At 49.4% G+C, this 26,728-nt stretch overlaps 7 protein-coding genes across 7 annotated transcripts; 5 read left to right on the top strand and 2 right to left on the bottom strand.

The window, feature by feature from the left end:
• Window positions 1-1,882: 1,882 nt before the first annotated feature.
• ONS95_000125 (uncharacterized protein) lies at window positions 1,883-3,457 on the top strand (the record flags this gene model as incomplete). Its single annotated transcript, XM_058493264.1, has 1 exon — window positions 1,883-3,457. The coding sequence occupies one exon, from the start codon at window positions 1,883-1,885 to the stop codon at window positions 3,455-3,457; it is 1,575 nt and encodes a 524-aa protein (XP_058363464.1).
• A 3,486-nt stretch (window positions 3,458-6,943) lies between these two features.
• Window positions 6,944-9,215, top strand: ONS95_000124 (uncharacterized protein; the record flags this gene model as incomplete). Its single annotated transcript, XM_058493263.1, has 4 exons — window positions 6,944-6,986; window positions 7,115-7,596; window positions 7,826-8,070; window positions 8,120-9,215. The coding sequence occupies 4 exons, from the start codon at window positions 6,944-6,946 to the stop codon at window positions 9,213-9,215; spliced, it is 1,866 nt and encodes a 621-aa protein (XP_058363463.1).
• Window positions 9,216-9,835: 620 nt separating this feature from the next.
• ONS95_000123 (uncharacterized protein) lies at window positions 9,836-12,921 on the bottom strand. The gene is made up of 2 exons (XM_058493262.1): window positions 12,158-12,921; window positions 9,836-12,011 (listed from the first exon to the last, which is right to left on the bottom strand). The coding sequence occupies exons 1-2, from the start codon at window positions 12,741-12,743 to the stop codon at window positions 11,002-11,004; spliced, it is 1,596 nt and encodes a 531-aa protein (XP_058363462.1). The 5' UTR covers window positions 12,744-12,921; the 3' UTR covers window positions 9,836-11,001.
• Window positions 12,922-13,005: 84 nt separating this feature from the next.
• ONS95_000122 (uncharacterized protein) lies at window positions 13,006-18,002 on the top strand. Its single transcript, XM_058493261.1, has 2 exons — window positions 13,006-13,503; window positions 13,564-18,002. The coding sequence occupies exons 1-2, from the start codon at window positions 13,324-13,326 to the stop codon at window positions 17,554-17,556; spliced, it is 4,173 nt and encodes a 1,390-aa protein (XP_058363461.1). The 5' UTR covers window positions 13,006-13,323; the 3' UTR covers window positions 17,557-18,002.
• A 281-nt stretch (window positions 18,003-18,283) lies between these two features.
• Window positions 18,284-22,056, bottom strand: ONS95_000120 (uncharacterized protein; the record flags this gene model as incomplete). Its single annotated transcript, XM_058493259.1, has 11 exons — window positions 18,284-19,572; window positions 19,629-19,663; window positions 19,760-19,772; window positions 19,841-20,018; window positions 20,081-20,942; window positions 20,993-21,120; window positions 21,169-21,474; window positions 21,528-21,672; window positions 21,728-21,751; window positions 21,828-21,837; window positions 21,903-22,056. 7 exons carry the CDS (start codon window positions 22,054-22,056, stop codon window positions 20,447-20,449), a joined length of 1,263 nt encoding a protein of 420 aa, XP_058363459.1. The 3' UTR covers window positions 18,284-19,572; window positions 19,629-19,663; window positions 19,760-19,772; window positions 19,841-20,018; window positions 20,081-20,446.
• ONS95_000121 (uncharacterized protein) lies at window positions 18,557-19,466 on the top strand (the record flags this gene model as incomplete). The annotated part of the gene is made up of 1 exon (XM_058493260.1): window positions 18,557-19,466. Exon 1 carries the CDS (start codon window positions 18,939-18,941, stop codon window positions 19,464-19,466), a length of 528 nt encoding a protein of 175 aa, XP_058363460.1. The 5' UTR covers window positions 18,557-18,938.
• A 279-nt stretch (window positions 22,057-22,335) lies between the features above and the next one.
• On the top strand, window positions 22,336-26,705 carry ONS95_000119 (uncharacterized protein). The gene is made up of 10 exons (XM_058493258.1): window positions 22,336-22,385; window positions 22,431-22,577; window positions 22,630-23,494; window positions 23,541-23,695; window positions 23,750-24,873; window positions 24,920-25,032; window positions 25,084-25,164; window positions 25,219-25,510; window positions 25,566-25,956; window positions 26,009-26,705. The coding sequence occupies exons 5-10, from the start codon at window positions 24,787-24,789 to the stop codon at window positions 26,584-26,586; spliced, it is 1,542 nt and encodes a 513-aa protein (XP_058363458.1). The 5' UTR covers window positions 22,336-22,385; window positions 22,431-22,577; window positions 22,630-23,494; window positions 23,541-23,695; window positions 23,750-24,786; the 3' UTR covers window positions 26,587-26,705.
• Window positions 26,706-26,728: the final 23 nt, after the last annotated feature.

Genomic DNA, 26,728 nt, shown 5'->3' with positions numbered 1-26,728 from the left:
CTCAACCACTCTACCAAATCACAGCAAGCCAAGTCTTCCACGCACCGTTTCCAAGGTTTTCCGAAAACGGGAAATCCAAGACTTCTTGTTTCTGTCCTGGCAGTCAGACTACCACTTGCGCAGACACACTGACTGGTTAAGGGGCTGGATCTACACTGGAAGTCTCCACTTGTGGTATGTTTTTTGCAGATAAGGTTTTCAAGATATTTATATCCTCATTTACATTGCTTCATGCATGTCTTTGCCGCACGATTGGTCTATTTTCTGCGCTGGGGAAACTCGACCATGTTTTTTGGTGATCCTCCTCTTCTTGTTCTGTTCAGCAGGAAAGAATCTCCGAGCCTTTTTATATCTCCAATTTCACGCTGGCTAATATTTGTTCACGGCAAGTCTGGGTAGTCGAATCCACCCCTCAGCAGTCGCGGTGAGTTATGTCGTCGATTTCCGTTTTGGAAACATTATTTCCTGCCTTCAGTCTTCGCCTGAGAATGGGCCACTTCAAATTATTGTTCCCCGAACTTCCATTCAGATTGTCCATCCCAACTTCGACTCATCCGAGTTATGCAACCACCGTGCTCACATCCCATCTTTCTGGTACACCTGCCAGCTGTCACCCCGCGACCAACACCGGCCAACGAGCAATACATCGGACCGTCCAGGTAAGAACCGGACAATACCCAACGACCTCGCTTACATTTCTTCCAAGCTTCTTCGATGCTACATCCAAGACACTGAAAAAGTGTAAATCGAAACTGTGGATTCAGCACATGACCCAAGCGACTCATATAGGACTCTGATACAGGACGGATGTGGCCGCTTCACTGACTCGTGGTAATTGGTATTTTACTGGCTGTGTCGTGTCAACACCAGACTCGGGAAGAAGTATTTTGGGGACGAGTGACCCTTGGCTGCCAAGAGGCAATCAAAGTTTGCTGACAGAACGTGACTCGAGTCCGATATTCCTACTCGACAGAGGACCTCCTCGTCTTAGGGGTTCGAGTCTTCAACATCGATGTTAATATCTTGAACTACACAGCTGATGGAAAGACCCAGAGTTCTTGGCTGCCAAGAAGACCTTCAACTTGACAGAATTATGCACTTGTTGGGATTGTTTCCCCCTTCAAAGGCTCTAAGTTAGGTTTATCTGTTCCTTGCATGCATGAGAGGTATCTCCATTGACATACTCTCGGCACCAGATCGATCCGCTGTCGTAGGGCTGAGAAGGCTTATTGCAAGAAGGGAAGTAACACCAGGATTCTTTAGGGTTTTCATGGTTCCTATCTTTACAAAAAATTGACACCTTCTTCCAGGACTCTGTATCAAGCGAGAAGAAAGGCGCAAGTAAGTCGAATCTCGAACCTGCCATCGACAGATATCGACAAAGGTCATCATTTTCTTCTGCAGATTTGCATATGTTTTCTCTCTTTTCTAATTTTTTACTCTGATTCATCGATTTGTAGTGGACTGCGGAAGACATGATCAAATTGAAGAAGGACAGAGACATCAGCATGAGGCTGGAAATTCCCGTAGTAGAGGCAAGCTCGCTAAAAAGCCCCAAGACTTGTTGACGTTGAAGATGTCCCATTTCCGTAGTAAATTCTAGCTATCAAAAGACCTTTCATTGCAGGTCTCGCAAGGAGACCAAAACCACCAGTGACCTTTACTTGACCTTGGGAATGGAAGCGCAGAGCATAAAACTTACAACCTCCACCAAACGTGGGTAGTCATAACCGCGCGCGAATAGAGTGTGTCACTGTATGCATCTCCAACAATGCCAAGATATGCACCTGCTTCTCGTTTCTGAACATCAACTTCTTTTGACTTCAACGTCAGCCTATCTCATCTCATCATCACAGGATTACTAGGCAAGACAGAACCCAGCATGGGCGACGCCAGAGCACAGCTAGATAACTTGGCATGGGACAAAAACGACGAAGCATCAGAAATATCACAGAAACGACTCCGTAGGAGGGACACCTGCGAGCTCGCAGCTTCCCTTGCAGAGCAGAAATTCGGCCGAAAAGCAACATTCAAACCACCTTTGATTATCGGTGGATACAATATCTTATACAGAATCCAAGTTGAGGGAATGACACCCGATGTCTATGTCCGGCTGCCATGCCCTGACTGGGTGCAGTTTCCAGTTGAGAAGACTTTACGAGAAGGTGCCACAGCGAGATATGTCGAGCAACACACCCAGATCCCAGTGCCGAAGGTATTCTGCTATGGCGAGAAGTCTGTTCTAGGACCTTACATGATCCTTCAACACATCGACAGTTGTGTCTTGATGGCTAATCGAATCAAAACTCCCAATCCCGACCCCGCCGTACCTTCCGTCCTAGACCCAAACATCTCAGAGACCCTCCTCTCAAAATTCTATAAACAAGCAGCACGATGCCTCTTACAGCTTTCCCGGCTCTCATTCAACCGCATCGGTTCCCTATCCGAGAACGAAGAAAACAACACCTTCTCTGTCACAAGCCGACCCCTCTCCAAAAACATAAACGACATGCTCCAACTCGCCCACATCCACCCCGCCGTCCTCCCCCCCGAAACCAAAACCTACAGCACCACACACGAGTGGTACACCGCACTAGCAGAAATGCACATCGCGCAGCTCATCTTCCAGCACAACGACCTCGTGACTACAGCAGACGATTGCAGGAACAAATACGTCGCTCGCCAGCTCTTCCGCCGCCTAGCTAAAACCCAGCGCCTCTCAACCTTTGGGTTCGCTGACGATGAGTGGTCTGCGCAATCTAGACGCAAGAGCTGGAATGACGGTGGGAGGATGCTCTCCCCGGCACCGAGCAGCGCTATGGGATCTTTTAGGCTGTGGCTTGATGACTTTAGACCGGGGAATATCCTCGTTGATGAGCGCGAGGATGAGATTGAGATTGCTGCTGTTATTGATTGGGAGATGGCGTATGCGGGACCGGCGCAGTTCGTGCTGGATTGTCCGTGGTGGCTGCTGCTTGAAGTGCCGGAGTCGTGGGAGCAGGGGATCGAGGATTGGTGTAGAGTGTATGAGGTGCGGTTGAGGACTTGGTTGGAGGCTGTGGAGAGGGCTGAGAGGGAGGTTTTGATGGGGTTTGAGGGTGATGATGGTGATGATGGTAATGGGGCGCTGCCGTTTGTATTGTCGAAGTGTATGCGTGAGAGTTGGGAGACGGGGAGGTTCTGGGTGGGGTATGCGGCGAGGAATAGTTGGGCGTTTGATACGGTGTTTTGGATGTTTTTGGATGAGAGGTTTTTTGGAGCTAGGGATGGTGTAGGTGATGGTGAGGGTTCTGAGGATGAGTTGTGGAAAGCAAGGGTACATTTGTTGAGTGAGGAGGAAAGAGAGGGTATGGAGAGGTTTGTAGAGTGGAAGATGGAGGATAAGAAGGAGAGGATACTGGTTGATTGGGAGCCGGAGGAGGCGAGACGGAAGTTAGGGGAGGTGTTGTTTGATTGAAGTGAGGAAATGGAGGCGAGAGATTACAGAATTCAGAGAAAATGTTTCGATCGAAGACAAGTGCGGGAACGAATGAATAAACTAGACGTAAAGTCAATTGGAAACCCGATGATTTATGAAGGTAAAGCAAGGCTGTAATCACTGCTTCAACAATGCTGAACTTGAAAAGCAAATCAAATCCAAGAATCTTAGAGAATACCTTTCCTAGGCCCGCCTCCCTGCTCATTTAATGCATGTAGGTATATATCCTTCACAGCTAACTACTTGTAGGAGCAGATTTCTGTATGATGTAGGTGTCATGACAAGGCTCGTGTATCGTGTTACATTGTCTCTATTCGTGCCGACGAAAAGAAACCAGAAGGATAAGCAGATGGGAGAGGAAATCCTTTAGTTTTAGGTCTGGAGAACATGGCATCTTCGAATCAATGTTCTCAGGAAAATCAGATCTGCCTGGGAGAATTCATTCTCTATCTCCCATCTCCATCCATTCTCCTGTGACTCGAAATGGTCGAAAAGAAGCTGTCAACCATCAAATCGAAAGAGGTTACAGTAGATAACATGCGGCTGCGACACCAACAGCAAAACCAACACCTTAGCGGTCATTCATTTCGGAGAATACCCCCGTCACGCTATATCCAACGGCCTTGCATACCATAACGCGGGAAGGGAAGCGCCATTGCCATCATACCTGTGCTAGAGTAGCTTAGCTTAGCTGCCGTGTATTTGCGTTTTTGTGTTCTGTTGTGTTCAGGGGAAGAAATGAATCAGTGAAAGGGCTGAAAGGAACTGAAAGGAGTGACATGATGTAATGTAATGTAATGTAATGTAATGTGCGTAAGCGAAGGGAGGAGGAGGCTGAATGCTATCGGTCGGGCTGTGTTCCGAGGATTGGCAGGGCAGGGTTAGTAATTAGAGTAGTAAATATAAATGGAAGGCAGTTCTTAGATGGGATGGCAAGGTGTTCAGAGTAGGGTTGAAGATGAAGACGAGGATGAGGATGAAGTTGAAGCTAAAGTTAAAGAATTACGTCTCCGAGTTATCCATGTGAAAGTTCATCCGATGTGATAAGGTTATCACGCCTCACTCCCACTGCACTGAAGACATGCAAGGACCTGCGGCGCAGTACAATACTCGCATGAGTCCAGATTTAGTACCTGATCTCATACACATTTTCCTCGCTACAGACAGTAGAAACGGGGAATTTAATTGATGAACTAAGTATGATGTCGAGTGTGGAGCAGTGATGCAAAGGTCAAGTGATGTTGTGGCTGGTGAGTGAGTGAGTACCTATGATGCGACGGCATGTAGATCAGTCGTTCTGAAACGAACGTCGGGAGGGGAGGGAAGGGACAGTGATGTGGTGTGGTGAGCGATCTGCAGATAAGATATCTGGGGTACTGTGATGTCCAATTGGAGAGTTGGGATGGTTGGGTTGGGTTGGGTCGGTTCCAGGGGATGATTGGAATGGAGATGACTTTTGAGGGCGTTTGGGATTGGAGATCGGATGAGGGGTTTAGTACGAGATAGGAATCTGTCAAGTATTGTGATGAAATGGAACAAGCCTGATCAAGTCTGCTTGCTGTAAAGAGAGAGTGCTACAAGAAAGTCCTCATAATTATAATCAACGTCACTTGACTCAGTCTATCAATCTTTAATCTCCACAAAACGCCTCCTGGATATTGATTTCCCAATATCCAGTTCCTGAGATCAACCTCTTGGCAGATACGAAAAAAGAGGGTATTACCCGGACGGACGAAAAGATCCAGCTCCAGGTAGAGATCCGAGAGGCTCTGCAGTCCGGATACATGTAAACCTGGCTGTGCCGGTACATCGTCATTGAAGTGAGGTCAGGACCCCATGGAGCAAGGAATACTTGACGAGTACGCCGTTTAATTCTTGCCGAGACGTCAAAAAGAGGAAGCAGAAAGAGATGAAGAGAGTCAAAGAAAGATTTCGAAATTGTATTTCAGGTATTTTGAAGGTTTGTTGCTGAGTATCCTGTGGCTTTTCGATCTTAAGTTTGGGGTTTCCTTGTTTGTTGCTTGAAATTTGCTGTCCTGTTCAAGGGTCCTTGCTCGCCTTGTTTGTGCAGTAAAGTTATTGCTTGCACTGCCAGCGCGTATCTCGGTACAGAACTCTACTTGTCTACCCAAGGCTTGCTCATGAAGTCATTGCGTGAATTCCGCATTCCGCCGGTCTAAATCCATCTGCATCTGGAATCTGCATGTATTGATGTATCGTAGTCAAATTGGTTATTCAGTCGTCCCTGGATGCAGAGCCGATAGGTACTGTATGTACATTGCGGGGCGTCAATGATTTTGTGCATCAGTCATCAACATGCATTTTTTTTCCTGCCATGCCAAACCCACCAGATATCTGTAAGCGGAGATATCTATTTGATTGACTGATTGCTGGATAGGGCTTGGGATAGCCAAGATGAGGGTTCGGCGTGGTCGGAATAGGATGCGCGGACGCGGGCTTGTCTAGAATAATACAACTTGTTGCCGGAGATTCGGTGATGATATTAGATGTCGTCGGTCTGGCGGGTCGTTAATAATACAGCAAATATTGTGAGACGTTCTTCTTTCATCTCATGGCAATAGCTGAGCAATTATCCTTGCGCTCTAAAGACTCCCCAAAGCCCAGCGCCAGCCCACCTACTCTACGTTGCACTGAGCGCAGGCCCAGCCCATCCAGCGCAAAGGGTCCTGGATCATTGATCACTACTCCCTGACTCCCTGACTCCCTGACTCCCTGACTCCCTGACTCCCTGACTCCCTGACGTCCCAGCAGCGTCATCGAGCGATGACGTTGATACGGCGGGCCGCGTGCAGCCACAGCCACAGCCACAGCCCCTCGCCCAGCCAGTCACCACCACTGCTGTATCTGTATTCCCCCGCCCTGCTTCTGATTAGGTCTGATCCTGCTTGATAATGGCCCAGCCCAGCTAAAAACATAGTTCCCAGAATCCCGTCACAGGAGGGACAGGCTACTCCTCAACTGCACTGACTACTCTGCTGCTGCTACGCTGCACAGCACTGCGCTTTCTGCGACACGAGTGTTTACTTGTGGGAACTATCTCGAATTCTACCAGAACCATACCCGCCTCATCTCCATCTCACATCAACCACATATACCAAACTGCACATCTCTGCTACTCGAGGACATCGACGATTGCAGCATTGGTCGATCATTCTGATATTTGCCCAGCTCCGTCCCGGTCTTTGCCCTCTCACAGGCAATCCCTTCCTTCCCCTCCCCTCCATTCTCGCTTACGCTTTCTTGCGCTCCATCCATCCACTCTAATCCTCGTCTCTCGTCCCTCGTCCCTCATCCTCGTCCCTCTTTCAACTCTCTTCGACCTTTCCGCACATTTCAACACTCTGCACCCGACTCACACCGCGCTGTTCTGTCCTGTGCTGTTGTTGCTCTGGCCGTCCTTTAGGAGCACTCGCATACAAGCCGCTGCTTATCCGATCTCTAATCATGTCGAGCATCTCGCAGTCCATCAAGAACTTAATCCGGCACGGTATGTCCTTCCCTGCCATGCCTTCCCTCCTTGCCTCCTCCTCCTTCCTTCCCCCCTCATGACCCGCTAGGGTAGTACCTGAACCATCAACATCGTCATCAGAATCTAAGAACTCAACTCTAATATAGGAAAAGGTGGCCGAGCATCACAACCTCAAGACGACCCCACTACCCACGTCTCGCCCGTCAACGTCCACAACAGTCGACATCAAGAACATGCCCCGCCACAGCATCCAAATAACCACTACGCAAACAGCGATCCGACCATGAACCAGCAACACCACCAGCCGCATGCCGCCGACGCATACTCGACCGCAGATCTCGACAACCGGAATCGCGGAGCGCAGGCAGGACATGTTGCAGCACATGCCGCGGAGCACAAACAGAAGAAGACGAAGAAGGTAGACCATGAAGAGTTAGCTCGGATTGTCGCGGAAGAGAATGAGAGCAAGGGAAAGCTGCCAAGATACCCAGACCTGCAAAGATGGCAGCTCATCGAGAAGATGGGTGATGGCGCTTTCAGTAATGTCTACAGGGCACGGGATTTGGAAGGACAAGCAGGAGAGGTCGCCATTAAGGTCGTCCGCAAGTTCGAGATGAACTCTGGTCAGGTAAGTAGGGGCTATATCACGTCTCTTATTTTGCTCGAGCGTTCAGTCTTCTATTGGAATATTTTGGGAATACTTGCCAACACGTGTGGCGGTCTAGGGAGAAGCTCATCTTCATCCGGATTTTAAGAAGCAGCCCAAGACTGTGGAGGTGCGCAAATTTTCCACTTTTATCGCGCCTTTGGCTATGCATTTGTTCTTTCAGGAACCGAGACTAATATGTTCTGTACAGAGAGCCAATATTCTCAAGGAGGTTCAGATCATGCGCCAGCTAGATCATCCTAACATTGTGAAACTGGTTGACTTTTCCGAATCGAAACAGTACTACTACATTGTGCTGGAGTTGGCACCAGGAGGAGAATTATTCCATCAGATTGTTCGTCTCACATACTTCAGTGAGGACTTGTCAAGACATGTCATTACACAAGTCGCACAAGCACTCGAATACCTGCACGAGGAGTGTGGTGTTGTTCACAGGTGCGTTGTTTCAAACCACTCCCTCTGGCCTTCGCTGACGTCATGACAGAGATATTAAGCCAGAAAACTTATTATTCTCGCCCATTCCACACATTCCAACAAAGAACCCAAAGCCTAAAGGACCCGAAGATGAAGACAAGGTCGATGAGGGAGAATTTATTCCTGGCGTTGGTGCAGGTGGAATTGGTAAAATTAAGATTGCGGATTTCGGCTTAAGCAAGATCGTGTGGGACAACCAAACAATGACGCCATGTGGAACAGTTGGCTACACCGCACCTGAGATTGTCAAGGACGAGCGATATTCGAAGAGTGTTGATATGTGGGCTATGGGATGTGTACTCTACACATTACTCTGTGGATTCCCGCCATTCTACGATGAGAGCATCCAAGTACTTACCGAGAAAGTCGCCAGAGGTCAATATACCTTCTTATCCCCTTGGTGGGACGATATCTCCAAGTCTGCTCAAGATCTGGTATCTCACCTTCTCACCGTTGACCCAGCAAAGCGTTACACGATCAAGGAGTTCCTAGAGCACCCATGGATCAAGAACACCAGAGAACCAACATATGCCGCTCACGATGCTCCACCACTTGCCACACCAGCATTCGAGCGCCAAAAGCAATTAGGTATCAACCCTGCGCTTCTCGAGTCACCAGGTGCCGGAAAGCGTATGGATTTCCGTAGTCCTGGCCAAGTCAACCTGCGCGAAGTCTTCGATGTCAGTTATGCCGTCCACAGACAAGAGGAAGAAGGCAAGCGCCGCAAGAACTTCAAGCCAGGATACCGCAACGCGGCAGCCATGAACGGTCTCAACCCCATCGACGACGATGAATTCGACGAGGAGGAAGAGTACCAAGAAGACAACGGCATTCCTTCCAAGGTACCAAAAGCCCGCGATGCTGATGTCCACCAAGTCGAGCAGGGTCTGAGAAATACCAATCTCAATGCTGCGGCGGCGGCGCGGGCTCCTCCTGCTGCACAGAAGGGTTATGGTCAGCATAGTGCGGCGGTCACGGCGGCTGCTAAGCAGCAGGTGCGCGCGAGAAAGGGGAACTTTGAGTTGAGTCTCGATAATGCGACGTTGCTTGGAAGGAGAGGCAATAAGGGACCTAGTGGACTGCGGGAGTCGACTATGGCTGAGTGAATACCTGTGGTGGTGGATTCGGAGCGGCCGAAGCAGAAGCAGAAGCTGAGTAGGATGTGGAGTGCTAGTTTATTAGGGGGTTGAATTAGGTGGAAGTGCAGCTGAGGTTGAAGATCGATGGTGGAAGGTAGAGCGTTGCTTGAGGATTTCATTTGGGGCTGGCTGAATGGTGCTTGATGCGTGCATACACAAGAAAGAGTATTCTCCTTCTACTTCTTCGTCCTCGAAATGGAAATTTTATGAATGAATGGTACGAAGGATAGGCGTTTTCGGGATTAGGGATGAAAGTTGAAGTTAAATGAATGAACGGACGAACGAACGTTCTTTTTGTTGTTGTTCTTGTTGCATTTTTTTTAGTGTCTATTTAATTCTCTTTTCCCGATTCATTGTGTTTACTGTGCCCGGCGGTGCCCCTTTTCCCCCCCTTCTGCGTGTCGTGTCGAGTTGTGTCGTGTTATGTCGTGTTGGCGGGTAAGTGAAGTAAATGATGGGATTTCATTTGTGTATTTATGTAGTTATTCGTTTATTCGTTCATTCGTTCATTCGTTCATTCGTTCATTCGTTCATTCGTTCATTCGTTCATTCGTTCATTCGTTCATTCGTTCATTCGTTCATTCGTTCATTCGTTCATTCGTTCATTCGTTTATTCGTTCATTTATTAGTTCATCCATTAAATCCACAAAATTCCTCGTCGCGATTTTTCTTGGATATACTCCTGTCTTGTATGGGTGTAGATGGATAGTCATGAATACGCATGAATAGGCATGCATAGAAATGGGATTGGAAGAGAGGGAAGGAGAGGGGGAGAGGAACGGAAGGCAAGGAAAGGGTGGTAGATTGGTCTCTGAGGCGCTTGGTTTTGAGCTGAGTTGAGTTGAGTTGAGTTGAGTTGAAATGAAATGAAAGGGCAGGATAGTATCTTCTTTTGTATTTACTTACTGTAAAGAGAGTTATCTATGGCTGGAGTAGGAGTAGATGGGAACACCATGTCCGGCGCTGGAGAATGGGAAGAAGGAGGATAAATGAATCGAGATGAGATGAGCTGAGATGAGATGATATGTTCTAACGGCATCTCACCCGGCCCGTAACTCATATCTGTAATGCGTGACTCGTTGAGGATGTACCTATTCCTGTTCCTGTTCCTGTAGCTCTGGCTACCGACCGACTGTAGATAAATTTAAATAAACGCGCGCCTCACACACACCACCCTCTCAGCTACAGCTAACTGCCCCACTTTTTTGTTTATGTTTTTGCTTTTAGAATCACGGAGCTCAAGCTCTGAAGTGCGCTCGCTCCATGGGGTAGGTAGGTACCTAGGTATGTATGATGGATATTCAAGAGCCACAAGGTAGCTAGCTCGCAGTCAGTTGCTCTTATGGACACGAGAGGGACGGTCGGTTGATTGATTGGTCGTTTGCTTGGTTGGGATAATAGGCAGGTAGATTGACGATCGGACAGGGTTTGGGAAGGAGAGCGTGTATTGTGTATCATGTATCTGTTTCTCCCTTGAATTTGACTTTGAATGTGTTGAATGCTGAATGCGGGAGAAAGAGGTTTGGGATATTGAATGGTATTGGTATTGGATTGTAGTGTATTCTGGAACGCTTGTAAACCAAGTGCGGGAGGCAGGAGAACAGAAATAACAAGCACTAAGAGTCTCTTCGAAGAGAGTACGAAGAATGTATGAATGCATCCATCCCAATACAAACTGACAGGCACACCAAATGACAAAACGCCATCCTCCCCATTCCAAGAACTCGCTGGAAACAACACCTCTTGAACACTATCAGAACAATCCCGCTCTAGCAGCCTCCCCACCACCATCACTCATAATCTCCTCTTGCCTCGCCTTTCCCTTTCCAATTCCTCCCTCACCCACGCCCATCCTCCTAGCCACATACCTCTGCGCAACGACACCCGTCCCCAGCGTCAGGATCTCCTCAACCCACTCGGCAACCCACTCCCTCGGATCAACACCTCCACTCTCAATAATCTCCGCAATCTCCTCAGGGAGATTTGACTGGTATCCCTCTGCCTCATTACCAAAGAATCCAGCTTTCTTTTCACTTCCACTGGGAGAAGTAGGAGATGCAGGCATCATAGGTGAAGGAGCGTCAAGCCATCTCATCCATTTCGCGGGGACAGATTGAGAAACCGTGTAGAATGTGATGCTGTGTACTGGATCGTGGAGATACAGAGCGAAGGAGATGAGTTCGTCTGCCTTCTCTTTATCTTCTACCACGGCGCCGGATTCATCTTTCTCTTTCGTTGGGCCCTGGAACAATTCCTCTGGGGCATCATGCGAGATGGCTTGTACGGCGAGGAAAATATCACTGCTTCGTACGGGGTTGGTTTCACTCGGGTTCTCGGTCGCTCGTTGCGCTGCAGCTTCCAGGCCGCCGTGAGAAGAGAAATATTCATTGGCGTAAGCTTCTGCGCTGACACGTACGAGTTTTGTTCCTTCGACGAGACCTTTCACAGAGCCTAGGTCGCGATGTTCGTTGTTTTGGCGCCACCAGGGGCCGTCGCTCCAGCCTGCGCTGCCGCCTGAGTAGCCTGCTTCTGAGTTACGTCGGGCGGTGGATTCGTGGCCGCGCTGAATGACGAGGAGGTCGCCGCCTTCCACTTGAGCCATTACACGGGAGAAGGTCGAGTATATGAGGGGGTCGAGGGAGGGGTAGCCGATGAAGTCGTGGGTGATGTGGATTTGGAGGCGTTCGTGGGAGGAGATGGGAGGGGCGAGGGTGTGGAGGATGTTGGTGAAGGTTGGGAGGGCGCGAGAGCGGAGTTCACCACCTGGTTGTGGTGTTAGTGATGCGGTTTTGGGATGATGGTGGTCATTGGAATTGTGAATGGGTAGGTGATAGTATGGAGTGGTGGACAATGAAACGCATGAAGGAGGCCAGGGGAACGTTCAATGAACAGTTAAAAAGAAGTCTTACCAAACCCCCTCAGTACTCCAACATTTCCTTTTACTTGCTCTGCCCATCGTTTTGCTTCTTCATTTTGTTGGATCTCTTTCACGGCAGCTTCGGCGGTCTTGACAGCAGCAGTTGCGGTAGCAAACACACTCCCCCACCATCCACCACCACTTGCAGCCGGGACCTCCTCAGCTGGCTGGGCAATTGGAGCTTTCTTCTCTGCCTCTTGCAGGTCACTGCTTGTGGCAGAAGGTGTGAATGAATTATGGAATGATCGTGTGCTATCGCCCGACGGCCGGGGACCGGCTACCTTCTCCTCACTTGTTCGTGATGATTGTGGTGGAGGGGTTCCAGTCGCAGTCCGTTTGATGGACTGGATGCGAGGTGTATGTGGTCTGGAGGGTGGTTGAGCTCCTAGATTCTCCAGGTTGTCCAACTCAGCCAGTAAGTCCTGCTCGGACTGTGACTGGGCAGCTGGCTTTGCTGGTTTGGAAGCTCCCTTGGATGTCGGGGCTGGAGCTGCTGCTCCCTCTTCTCCAATGCCCTCGAGCAGCTTGTTCAACTCATCGTCAGTTGGCGCGGCGGCCTTGGACTTTTTGGTGGCCATTGGCAGCTTCAAGAATGGAGTCTTTTGTGGTGGGATGAAGTCTGCTGTAACACAGCAAGTAAACACAGAACAGAACAGACGACGGGAAGCTTGCAGTCGGGTTGCATGAGGCTGTTGATACCCACCAGCCCCAGCAAGGCCAGTTCGTTCCAGGCCTAGCTCGTCTTCTGATTGGCGGATCTTAGCCGGGACACTAAGTCAGCCACACCTCCCTGCAAATCCACTTTGCCTGCCCAGAACCAGACTGACCAAAGACCTGACCTGGAGAGCAAGTGACCGACCCTTCGACAATATCAACCCTCGACTCGCAAAAGTTCGACTTTGCTCTTGTGCAGCGACTCGGACTCTGCTCTTTACTCTGCATCGTTGACATCAGTTACTTCTTAGTCTCTCGATTTCTTCGCCGCGATTCTTTCCAATACATCAAGTCTTTGGTCCAGCGCATTTTGTCGTGAGACAACCGCACCGCACCGCACCCCCGAAAACTGTTCTTGCAACATTTGCGCACTCTACAACCACCGTCCTTTCTCTCTCAGCATCTCCAATCTGATTGAGAGAATCATCATCAAGATCGGCCATCATGGCGAGAACTAAAACCAGTGTCGCTGACACACGCGCTTCGCCGCCGCCAGCGCAGCTTCCAGCCATTGCGCCGTCAGATCCAATTCCTACTCCTGCTACTTCGGAACCTGTCGTGGCCAGCGCAGAGGATAGAACCTGTCAGCATTGCAATGCTACCATGGAAAACATGTCCATTGAGGTTGGTGTTCTTACTGATCGACTTTTCCTTCTTCGATTTCACTTTCTAACCCTGTTACAGGACTTCGAGAGTCACGTGTCTAGTTGCTCTGGCATCACTGAGTTTACAATTACTCCTGCCAGTGGTACCTTGACAAGCAGCCTCTCTCCTCCACCCAAGACTCCAGCCGCTCTCAGTGCCAGCAATACGCCTACTCAAAATGCTGAGCAAGTTGATGACGTCCCCAAAGCTCTCCCTGCCGACCCTGGACTCGTAACTGCTGAGCCAAACGGCTTAGCTGATGACTCCAATTCTGTGGCTAATGCTGGCCATCACATCAATGCAGTTGACGAGTCAGCTATCGAGGATGACGAAGTCAGCGAGACCAGCTCTATCTCTCCATACATCTGGCATGAGAGTGTGTTCTACGACTCTGACGAGGACGAAGAAGCATCCGCCGTTGAGATCGTCAGCAGGAGATCGTCCAAATCCTCAGCCAGAAGTTCAACAAAAAACTCCGCCAGAAGCTCTGCCAAATCATCAAGAAAATCCTCAGTTGCTTTCTCCGAAGCTGAAGACTCCCAAAACACTCTGGGTCCCAATGGCGCCCAAAGCATGCAAGCTTCTCAAAACAGCAACAAATCCAGATCATCTCGAACTCTCACGGATGCCGATCAACCACAGCCATCACAAAGCTCCGAGATTCCTGATGTAGTCATTACCGAGGTGTTCGCCAATTCAGAGACTCCCAAGGTCTGGAAATCCATCTTGAAGAACCCATGTGGCCAGAATCAAAAGCCCGCTAGATCCGGTTCAATGTCAAGATCAACTCGGTCCGGTTCAATCCCCAAGTCTGTCCGTTCAGGTTCGATTCATAGGTCTGTTCAGTCTGGATCAGTCCCGCAGGTCACTCCTATGCGCCGGAAGAAGAAGCCCGCATCTGTTAAGCAAGGATTCCCTAAACTAACTCCTATCGAGGCCTTTGAAGAGTATCTTGCGAAGCCTGAAGCGATGACATATGAGCTGCTCTATCACAAAACGGAGGTAGTCGCAAATGCTTTGCTCTTACTTCAAGAAGAGTACGACATATTAGACAAGAAGACCGACGATTACGATGCCTCCAAGAAGTTCCAGGCGAAGATGGCGGCTGAAGCCAAGAAGGAGCAAGATGACAAGGAGGCAGCAGAGACTGATGCCATTCTTCTCAGACTTCATGCTCAGTATAGGGAAGAGGTCAAGCAGCCACTGAGAGATTACAACGTCTGGTTGGATCAACTTCAGGCTTCCTCGAACCCCGATACTACCCCTCCAGGACATTGGGAGTTTATGAAGCAGATCAAGAATCCCGAAGTCATGTCTAAAGTCCACAAGCGTCGTCGACAATTGGAGAAGCAAGAAGCCAAGCCTACTCATCACCTTGAAGATGTCCCCCTACCAGCTTTGAGAAAGGGTGATGAGGAAGTTCGCAAGAGACGCAACATCCTAGTCGACCCAGTTGTCTTCGAAGATCGGAAGACCGCTGATGTCTACATGGCTGATTACAGCAAGCACAAGGATGCCATCGGCTACCAGGTTCTCAAGGATCGTCGTGCAATTGTTGTCACTGAGGACAAGGATGAGAACGGCCGACCAAAGCGAAGCCGAGGTAAGCGTGCTTACGACACTGAACAAACCAACACTCCAGGTGGTTCGGACTCAGAAGAGGCTCCCCTTGGCAAGCGCAGACGCACTGCTAGGGTTGTCCAGGATTTGCCTACCTCACCTGCTCGTCGGCGAACAGCAACTCGTGAAGGCAGCCCAAAGGTCTCGGTCTTCCCTAAGTCTGGTAAGAGAATTGGTCGGCCACCAAAGGCAAGGGGTGAGGTTCTCCCACCAGTACCAAAATCCGCTTCCAAGTCCAAGCTTCAACAATCGCACCTCCCACCTATTTCTGAACCAGCACAGAGCTCTGATTCGGAAGATGAACTTGCCGACGCCCAAACACCCAGAGAACTCGAGCCGATTGAAGAGGCAGAACTTCAAGAGGCAGCCGAGGCTCTCGTTCATCAAACCCAAACAGCAGCTATTGCACCTGCCAAGCCCAAGCATGCAGGAGGAAGACCAAAGAAGATCATCCTCAATGTGAAGAGTGGTGATGAGGCTACAGAGGTCAAGCCAAGCCCAAAGAAGGGAGGTCGTGCAGCTGCGAAGCCTAAGGCGGGTCGAGGTGGACGTCCAAAGAAAGAAGTTAATGCGCTGATTGAGCAAGCCCAATTTGGTGAGGAGAACGATGTTATTCAATCTACTGAACAAGATGACGAGTCTCGTTTCGCTTCTGCATCTACTTCTCGGCCTACCACATCGTCATCGGCCATGACTACATCTACTGGTCGCCCTTCGAGAGCAGCTACTCGCGAAATGTCTGCACAACTCGGTGCGTCAACTACCAAAGGCAGAGGTGGCAAGCGCAAGCGTGTCGTTGAGAATGGGGCAGCCGAAACTACTCAATCGGCTTCTTCTGTTTCCAAGAAACGCAAGACTACTACAAAGAAGCAAGAGACTGCCACAGAGGTCCATGAAAAACGACTAGTAACACCAGAAGCCACTGGCGAAGCAGTTGCTGAGGGCTCTGTTACTGCAAGTGGACGTCCAAAGCGAAAGAAGGCTTCTGTACTACCAGATTCCATCTATGTTGCTCTTCCGGGCGACGGAGAAGACTTCGCTCAGGATGACGAGAGCGAGCCTCCACCACAAAAGCGGCGCAGGGGCGGCAAGACAGCTCGTCCTGCCAGAAAGAACAAGACTTTCAAGGATGAAGCCACCGAATCTGAGTACTTCAGTGAGGCTGCAGAAGATGCTCCTCCGCGACCAAAGAAGCATATGATTCGCGTCGGCCTCCAGAGAAAAGTCGTTGGACTTATCGCTGGGGAAATTCAAGCCGGCTTCGAGTTCTCGGAACAATATGGACCTGAGTCCAATCAGACATACTATTCTAAAAGCAAAGGAAAAGAGGTCGAGCCATATACACCTGAAGAAGCAGGTAACTCGTCAGCTGCAAATGGTAAAGCGACGCCTCATCAAGGCTCTGAGATCCCAAGTGGTGTCCAGACGGGTGATGAAACTGACGGTCTCAGCACAAACTCCAAGACAGCTGTCAAGCGAAAGAGTAAAGCTGGAAGCTACACTCCTAATCTTGAGAGCGGAGCAGAGCAGTCGGGTCATGATGGGGATGGAGAAGATGGGAATATGTCCGCTGCTCAAGAGGAGGCTAGAAAGAAGGCACAGAAGAGCCGCAAGCTTGCCGAAGCCACAAGAGAGCGATGGGCGAAGGGCTTGATGAAGGGTCCTATGGAGAAGAGAGCTGCTACGAATGCTGCCAAGAAGGCTGCGAAGGATGCTGCCAAAGGTGGTGTTTCAAACAGTGGTGTCCCAGCCTCATCCTTCACTCCCAACCCATTCTTCTCAGTTCCTCCCAATCCCTCTCAACCGATGACATTCGACAATCCGCCCACATTCTCCGCAGCACCACAAAACCCTTTCAGCAACCCGGCAGCTAACAACGCTGACATGTACGCTTCTCTCGATGCCATTACATACCATGGTGCACCTCTCCCACCTCCCACGACTACGACATTCGTCCCTGTCACCGTCACTCCCTCAAATGCGGTACCACGCAAACCCAGAGCACCAGCAAAAAAGAGAAAGACGGCCACCCAAACTTCTGTCCCCAACGACATTACCGCCTCGGTATCGTCTTCACAGCAAATGTCTTCCCAGCAACCGTCCTTCACGAACAACACTTCTACACCCGCCACAAACACAAATTCCTCCGCATCTGCATCTACATCCAGTGGAGCTCCAGCCCCAACTCGAGGCAGCACACGCGTCCGCAAACCAACACGTCTTGCCATGGGTATGGATGGTACTGTTGATGAGGAGGACTCACCACACCAGTTCCGCAGCGAGTATGAGCGTTACCAAGCTCTCACTTCGCCACGCAGTCCGTTGACGCTGGGAAAGCGCAAGCGCAAGTCTATCATGGATCTCTCGGCTATGAGAGATGACGATGATGACGATGATGATATCTTTGATTAGGAGAAGGGAGGAGACCGAAGGAGGGGGAGCAATATTAGAGAGGCGCTTGGTATCCATTCGCGCTGTTCTCTTGCACATCATCACATACATACACGCATACACAGGAGCGTGCATATCCAGATCCACAGGTTGGATTGATATTGTACCTTGGGGCGGATTGAGTCACACTAAAAAGTTTAGCGTTTATTCCCTTTGTTTTTTCCTTTGTTCTTACACGAGGCCCTTGTCACGCGCTACTTACCTGCCTATACTCATGAGAGAAATGACTTCATGACGGAAGGGAGAGAAGGCACTTTTGATTTCTTGAGGGAGTTGGGAAGGGAATGACGGAGGTTGGAGATTTGTATAGAGAGCGATGGGATGGATAGAGAAATGCATTTCTGTAAAGACAATGAGAAAGTAAGATGTTTATCGAGTGACTCTGGCTGGGACTTTGAAAATAGACTATCCTAGCTTCCGCTCCAGTAGGTCCAGTTTATTCAATATACTGAATCCTCCTTCGGCTAGAGATATTGATGGGTGAGTGAATTAAACCCCTTCCAATTGCCTCCTCACATTCTCATAGTCGAGTACTAGATATTAGAAACGATCTATCCCACTCACTCTCAAGATCAAACCAGTCATCGCAAAATAACCAAACAATAATCCCAGCCCATCCACAGAACACCTTCACGTGATCCACCCCATTTTTCTTCTCCTTCTCCCTTTCCCCTTCCGAAACCTCGCTTAGCGCAGCTCAAACGTCGCATGCCATCTGATCGCCCGCAGCTCACACACCTCCTGTCTCCAAACCGTCCGAAATATTCACACACGCACCTCCCCGCGGACCCAGCAAAGCACATCTACCTTCCTCATCTCGCAAACTGGAACTTCGTATCGCAAAATGGAACTTCGTATCTGGGTCACCCCATAGTTTCCCGCTGGGAAAAGTAATGCGATTGGTTGTGTTTCCGGTAAAGTTATGGTTATACCTGCCTCGAGAGGGTCGGAGGTGGATCTTTTGAGTTGAGATTGAGATGAGATTGAGATGAGATTGAGATGAGATTGAGATGAGATTGAGATGAAAGGAGCGGAGGAGATCGAGGATGGTACTGTAAGTTTGGTAGGTAGGTAAACTTTTATGATCGGATGAGCCCATGGAGATGGTTGGGTATAAGAGGTGGGAGATCGCCTGCCCTGCCCTTCCCTTTTCCTTTCTTGGGAAGGTATTACATTCGTCTTGTGTTTTGATTCATTCGCTCTTTTCGGTTGATCTGTTTACTTCATTCTATTCTTCCCAGCTGTGCTGTTGTCCATCTTCATTCTCTACCTCAACTTCAATTTACCCACTTCCTCGAAGCTAAACAATCACTCTCTCTAAACCCACCACCCACACAACCACCATGCACTTCCCAACCCTCACCCTCCTCTTCGCCCTCACGGCAACCACCCTCTCCGCCCCAACCCCAGCCCCAGCCCCAGCCCACAGCATAAAGCGCGCCCTCACCGCCCAACCCTACAACACATTCTCCGTCTCCTCCGGCGTCGCGGGCTCCGCCCTCGCAGAAGTAAACGCCAACTTCCCTCTCCCCAGCGACCTCAGCACCGTCTCCGCCTCAGACCTAACCATAATCTCCAACGCAGCCAAGATCTCCGAGCAAGCGGAAGTGGCGCCCGGCGGCTTCAACGACGCGATCGCCGCTGCCGGAGGACAGGGCACCACCGCGGGCAAGGCGCTCCAGGTGGGCAAGATCAAGAATAAGGTGCTGAAGCTGCAGACGGATGTGTTGAGGTTGCAGATTCAGCAGGCGCAGGGGAAGGAGGGGCTGGAGGAGCAGATTGCCACCCAGGAGAAGAAGTTGGCGACGAATGTGGCGTTGGATGTTAAGGCGAAGGGGCAGACTGCTACGGCGATTGATTTTGCTGGGTAGTGTTGGGTTGAGTTGGGTTGAGTTGAGTTAAGTTGAGTTGAGTGAGGTGGTGATGAAGAAAGGGAGGAAAGGGAAGGAGGGAGGAGGGAGGAGGGAGGACGTTAACCTAATTCGTATATATTAGATCTTGGGTCTGCATATATCAAGCTTCAAACTACTTACCCAATGAAGTCCCATTGAATTTTGAGAAAACCTTCCTGTACTTGACCATGTCAGATATCTAAAAAAAAAAAAAAAAGAAGCTTTAACCGTGTGGCTTTCTGCTGGGTTGTGGGAGATAAAACGATACCTACCTTGTTTGAAATACTTTCGGGGGAATGTAAGTGATTAGCAGGGTTTTCAAACAGTCACATGTCGTAGATAAGGTAACTCACAGTGAAATATTTGACCAAGACTGAGTGGGAAGGCAACTCAATCTGTCTTTCTGCACATCTACCGTTCAGACCAGGAGGACTCTTGCTCGTCGTAAAGCACACACTATATCCACAGCAGAAGTAGGGAAGGTCGTACATAGACTCAAAATCATGGAGAACTTCCGTATTGTCAATAATCCTATAAAGTTCCGTGAATTAAGAAAAAAAAAAACGCTATCTTTTCGTAACATTCATACATACATATCATCTCGTGGCGCCATCCAAAATATGATTCCATTCTGGGTATATCCAACACCTTTCCAAATTTCGCCATTTCGTTATCCAATCCTTGCTTTCTTCCTTTCAGGCCCTCCTCCGGACTCGTCACTGTCATAGATGTTCCCCATATCCAGACTAAGATTTCAGTAGATCTCCCCTAGTATGCTGGACCTCAATACATATGGCAAATATAAATGGCCTGATATCGGTTCCGGTGGAAGTGACCAGCAAATGTCCCAGGCCAACAGCCTCGACTGACTAGAGAGCGAAGCCAAGCACACCCCAGCTCGAGTATCCTCGCCTCACGTAAGTTAACCGTCTCAACGGTCAGCAAGTTCAGCAAGTTCATCAAGCAGCTTTGCCCTCATCAGCAGCTCTCTTCTCATCCGCCTTTTTCTGACTTGCAAGCCTCTTTTCCTCCTTAGCGATCGCCTTCAATTCCAAAGTCTTCCTCTTCTCCTCTGTCTTTCTCCTCACATCTTCCCTCTTCTGCTCTTTCTTAGACAGCTTCTCCTCCGCAGCTCGCTGAGAAGCAGGTTGTTGCGGCGGCGCAGCTCGTTTCGAGACCTCGGGTTTCTCTGGAGATGAGTCGGCCGGTTTCTGGGTAGCTGGTGAAGCTGAATCGTCTTTCTTGGGGGAGGGAACAACTTGTTGTGTAGGCGGTTTTACTTCGTTTTTGGTCTGCTGCTGGGCTTGGACGACTGGTGGTGCTGCTTTTTTGGCGGGTTCATCTTTCTTCACTTCTTTCTTGGGCTGCTCTCGTTTCGGCTCCTGTGACTTCAGCTGTCCCTTCTCCTTTTCGGGTACTGGAAGCCACTCGTATTTCTGGTCATCAAAATGGTGGCTAGAGGGGTGTCAGTACTAAAATTTAAAGACGTCTCCAACTGTACGTACCCTTCGAAATTGGTGTTTGTCAGTGCCCTTTGTTTGTATTCTGCTTCCAAAACTTCCTTGTATGCAAATGGAATTTTTGCTGGCGTGCCTTCGAAATATGTATCTCGCAGCGGAAAGATGTACGAGTCCTAGAACCAGTCAGCATAATCTCATATACTTCCAATATAAATCCCTACTCTGTATTCATGCCCGTCTTTGCAGCTCAACATTCCCTTTCCTGCCGGATGTGTAAGGTTGTATCGTGCAGTCGTGATATCAATAAACAGTCCACTCGTAGTATCCACCCATCTCGCATCAATCACATTCAAATTATCCGATTGTTCCCTATTCACATAATGCGGATTGACTTCCAACATGTAATCCCTCCCTTCCGGAATTCGCGGGGTCTTGTAGTGGAACACCGACATGTTGTAGTACGATGCGAGGTAGTGCATCGAAGCTTCGGTAACTTGCACATCGAGATCAGAGTCCCATGGGAGAATCTGCGAACAAATTAATCAGATGTGGACTCTCCGACAGGTCTAATCGCTCGTACCTTTCGATTCCACCACCAACCCAACAGCGTTCCGTGCATCAGCCATGTCTCCACCCCGATATCCGCGAATGTTGCTATATATGTTTGGATGAGGTTCGACAGAGCTTGTTTTCGTTCTTGATAACCTAATTGATGGTCCGCGAATCTGTCATGGAACATTTAGCATTTGCACCCCGCACAACCAAACTGCTGGGACTTACCGGCCATCGTAATGCGGATGGAATCTAATTGGATAGAGTTAGCAATTGATTAAGCTTTCTTGACCGATCCGGTGACATTCGGTTAAATAGAATTACATACATGCTTTCATCTGTTGAAGCAGGGTGAATTAGCAAGCGCCTAAATGAAGAGGGCACGCGACAGTCTCCAACTCACGAAAATATTTATCCGTCGGATCACCCTTCTTTCCACTCATGTCCTTGTGGACATGCGTCCGGACACTGTAGAAGTCCGCATCCCGCCTCTGTATGGCGAGTGCCGAAGCCGTCGACAATACAGCTGGAAGTGCGAGCAGCCATGAGAGCCGCATGGTGTTGTCGAAGGAACGAATTGTTGGGCGAGAGCGGGATGGATACTCGACAGTCTTGGCGGTTGAACGGATGATGCACTGTCTTGGCACAACTAACCATCTGAATCAGTAAGACCAGATGCTTGATCCTCAGGACGGCTGAAAGCAAAACGAGGAATTTGTCGGTCTGGTAGAAAAGGAGTGTTGATTGGACTTCCAAAAGACTAAGAACAAAGATGCGCCAAAGAGATCAAAGGAAAAAGGGAGGAGCGGCAAGTTCTTATTACTGGCACATCAAAAGTCTTGTACCCGTGGCCCAGTCCAGGTATTCGTCGCCAGTGGAGCTTAGTGTGGGGACTTCCTTCAAGCAGAGTCCGTGGACTGATACAGTACAGGATCACCTCCCCGTTGCTCGTGTGCTCAAACTATAATATCCCTGCGTCGACAAGACAACTTAGACAAGGCACGCGACCGACGAGATGTGAGATGACGAGTCCATCGACCATTGTGGAAAAGACGGCTCGCTCCCAGTCCCAGTCAAAGTTAGTACCTCCAAGAATGAGTTGTCTGGTTGACTCAGGTGTAACCCAATAGAACTGTCAGCACTGGAATTGGCTGAAAACTGTCATCTGCTTGGCTATCAAAAGCCTCCTGGATTTAGACGCTCAAATAAGTGCCAAGCGTGTTCGTCTAGTGTTGGGAATGCAAGGAGGATTTTCTCACCATGCCATCGCGTGCCGCTTGATTTTGCGGCTGAGACCCTTATGTAGGGAGCGTCATCAAAAATATCAATTCTTTTCTGGTTTTCTGGCACTGCGAGCCTTCACTCTTGTTGAAGGCTAAAAATTCACGAAACAGGAGGGTGATCAAGACGGGTGCCAACCGCATCAGAAAGTCCGGACGATTCCTATCCGCTGTCGCCATCCTTGCGTACTGTACCCGAAACCCCTGGGGATTCCAAACTTTGATGCCCAGCTGTTTAGACCAGCTGCTCCGGAGGGAACACCACCCAATGCTTTTTCTGGTGTCCCCAACGCACGCCGGCAATGATAGTTAATCCATGATTCGGACGCACCAATCCCCCGAGATTTCGATATCTGAAACCCTGCCACTCGGAAGGCCGCGTCACCTCGCATCTCCACAAGCATGGGCGCCAGTCCAAAAACACAAGCTTTTTGACGAGGCTTGGCAAAGCTTAGCACCGCCCTGTGCTCCATCTCTTCTTCTTCGGGGAGTTCAGCAGACTATCGTTCAGCCATTGCTGACACTGATGGGGCAATCTGTAGGTCAAAACAATTAAAAGTCAAGCCATCGGACGCACGAGCAGCATTTCCAGTACTAACATAAATACGAGAAATCGGTACTTGAGAAACAAGCCTCAGCGAACAAACCTGCCCACGTGGAAACTCGGCGCGCCCTGTGAAGTGTTGAAAATGCTGATTTGGACAAATGCCTCAAGGTCAATCAAATCTGGCCGCTGGAGCTCATAGCTCACGCAATACTAGTCATGCTAACTCCCACTCTTTCTTACCAATATCTCCTTGTCCTCAGAAGGCGGCACGAGAAATCAACTGCCTAATACTTGCACAGACATAATAATTCGGGAATTTCGGCGGCTGTAAGCGGCCTTTTGCATATCAACGGAATTTATCCAAACAAGGTTAGACGAAGCTTACAATGAAGCTTACTATGAAGCTTACTAATTCAGGCGCAGATATGGTTGACATGAGGACAGCTGGTCAGAGCAGTTCTGCAAAAAGCAAAGCTCGATCCATCCTATCCAAATATTCCACCTACCAGCCAGCTAGGCCGAGTCGTCGAACTGCCAAAGATGGAATTAAGACCACCAGTACTGTCAAAACGATCATTTCGATTGACTCGTCATCACTGTCCATGCGTAGCCTTGCACTTTTGGATGGAACGAAGTTTATGCTTGATGCAATTTTCAGAACTCTAAGTGGTCGCATGGATTGGGTCATCATCCGATTCTGGGCTCCGTTAAGCTTACCTTCACTCCCGCGCTTTAGGTTACATCCCGGGCAGGGGAGACATCCATGACGAGTCTTTATCCTTATTTTTATTCTTGGCTATTCCTACGCATTCATCTTTCCTTCTTCCTATGGCTAAGAAATTTCCAGACGGATTCTCGTGGTAGTCAGGTGATGAGTATCACGTGAACTATATCCGTCTGAAAGTTGATCGGAGCAGGCACAGTTTGGTCTTTCTTACTCTTCTTCACGGAGAAAGTGGAATAAACGCAAATAGTCGACCAATCATATCATTGTCTTACCGCCTCGGAGTTGTCGAGGCCCTGACAGATGCCATGGGAACGTGGAGCTGTCCATCGCATTTCCTCTCAACATTGGCTTCTCTAGGTAAGTTACCTCCAATTTCAAACATCCTATTCATTTTGCACTGTCGTCACTAAAAGTTACTCGACCGAGAGCCTTCAATGTCAACAACAGCCCAACAAGATGCGACTATTCAGGTTGAGATATACCGTCGCCAATGCTTGCTGTGTTTAAATGCGTCCGAAATCCACTTTTTTCCTTTGTAAAATATGCTTTTATTTACCTATCCAAACAAACTTCAGGCCTTTTTAAATAATTTCATCTCAATGGGTGAGATCACTGGCGGTGTAGTTGCTTTTGATGTCGCGATCAGAAGCGAAATGCAAGCGTGACTCGGGTGTAACCTAAAAGTCCAGACCGCAACACATTCACATCCTCGTTCCCCTCAATCCAGCAAATCATGCAAGCAATATCTCAGTACCCTAGAACAACCATGGACAAACTCATATACAGTTCTGTCCATGCTCTCGCAGCTGTTGTTGGAGTTGTAAGGCTACCCCGCATTGAGCTTTACCCCTGCTGATTTTGACAAGGGACTACTCTGCATACTCTCCAAAGTCATCTATAACATATACTTTCACCCCTTGTCCAAATTCCCCGGTCCAAAGTGGGCTGCGGCTTCAAACTTATTCTATGTATTCGGATGGTAGATAACCGCACTCCCAGATCGAACCGCTCAAATCTGACCGCCCCATAGGACAGGAGGACGCTGGGCCTTCACCGTCGAAGCCCTCCACAAGAAATACGGCCCAGTCGTCCGATTCGCCCCCAATGACCTGTAAGCACCCTAAGAATCCCCTATCTCCAACAATGTTCTATCTAACAAGCCAAGGGACTTCTCCACCGTAGAAAGCTACCAAGACATCTACGGCACCGCCACCAAAGGACGCAAACAATTCCTGAAAGGCGAATGGTACAATCAAGGACCCGGCGGGACCAGATCCCTCGTGATGTCCAACGAGCGAGATCCCGTCCGGCATCGCGAGGCTAGGAAATTGCTTGCTCCGGCGTTTAGTTCCAGTGCGCTCCGTGCGCAGACGGCTTTTGTTTTGAAGTATGTTGATATGTGGATTGAGCAGATCAGGAAGCATGGGGATACTGATGGGGGTATCAACATTGAGGAAGTACGCAGCCCTGCACTTGGCCCTCATAGTGATGATCAGAAAGCTGACAGGTTAGTGGTTCAACTGGCTCACCTTCGACATCATTGGTGATCTCGCATTCGGCGAATCCTTTGGCGCAGTGGAGAACGCCAAAGGTCATGAATGGGTTCCTGCTATCAAGCGGGGTATCGCAGAAGGTCAGCTTACAGATGTCTTTCGACGGGTTCCGTTCTTGAGATATTTTCCTTGGGCTGTCAGAGGTCAAAGAGTACCGACAAATCGACTTGCAAATACCAAGCGGTCAAGAGATCTCGTTGAGAGGCGTATGAAGAGCGGTAGTGAGAGAGCGGACTTCTTCTCTCATATTGTGAAGAGTGAGGAGCTTGATCTCAGTTTGGCGTACCTGACTGGACAGGCGAATATGTTGGTTATTGCTGGGTCTGAAACTGTTGCAACGGCGCTTGCTGGTAGGACCTCAACGGTTTTCATTCTTAATTGATATCTTGCTGATTAGTTCAGGGACTACATACTACCTCCTCCATACCCCTCAAGCTCTCAATCGCTTGAGCGAAGAAGTAAGGTCATCTTTCACAACCTGCAAAGACATCAACGGCGATACCACTCAATCCCTCCCCTACCTCAACGCCGTGATCTCCGAAGGCCTCCGCATCTTCCCACCCGTACCCGCCGGCCTCCCCCGCATCAGTTCCGGCGACCCAATATCGGGATACGCCGTCCCAGCGGGCACCAGCGTCTCCACCTCATTCTGGACAACCACACGCTCTGCCTCGTACTTCGCCTCACCGAGATCATTCTGTCCTGAGCGCTGGCTCGATCACGACCATCCGTTCTGGGAAGAGAGATTTGCAGACGATGTTAAGGATGCGTCGAGGCCGTTCTCGATTGGGCCGAGGGCGTGTATTGGGCTTGGGTTGGCGGAGTTGGAGTTGAGGATTGTTCTTGCGAGGGTGGTGTGGGGGTTTGATTTGGAGGGGGTTAATGGGACGGAGGAGCTGGATTGGGTGGGGAGGGTTACGATGAGGTTGTTGTGGGAGAAGCCGGCGTTGTGGGTTAGGTTTAGAGAGGTGGTGAGGTAGGAGGAGTTGATATATGGAGCACAAGGCTGGGCTGTTTTGGGGACTTTGGTCACTAATTTATGAACTTCACGACTTATGTCTCGGACTAATGTTGAAGCATTGATTATTTGGATGCGAAGACTACGCTCCCTCTATTCCTCGC

The sequence above is a fragment of the Cadophora gregata genome (assembly GCF_030347475.1).
Source record: "Cadophora gregata isolate MNR1 chromosome Unknown scaffold_1, whole genome shotgun sequence".
In the NCBI taxonomy this organism is placed as follows: Eukaryota; Fungi; Ascomycota; class Leotiomycetes; order Helotiales; family Ploettnerulaceae; genus Cadophora; species Cadophora gregata.
This window is presented reverse-complemented; position numbering and strand designations above follow the sequence as displayed.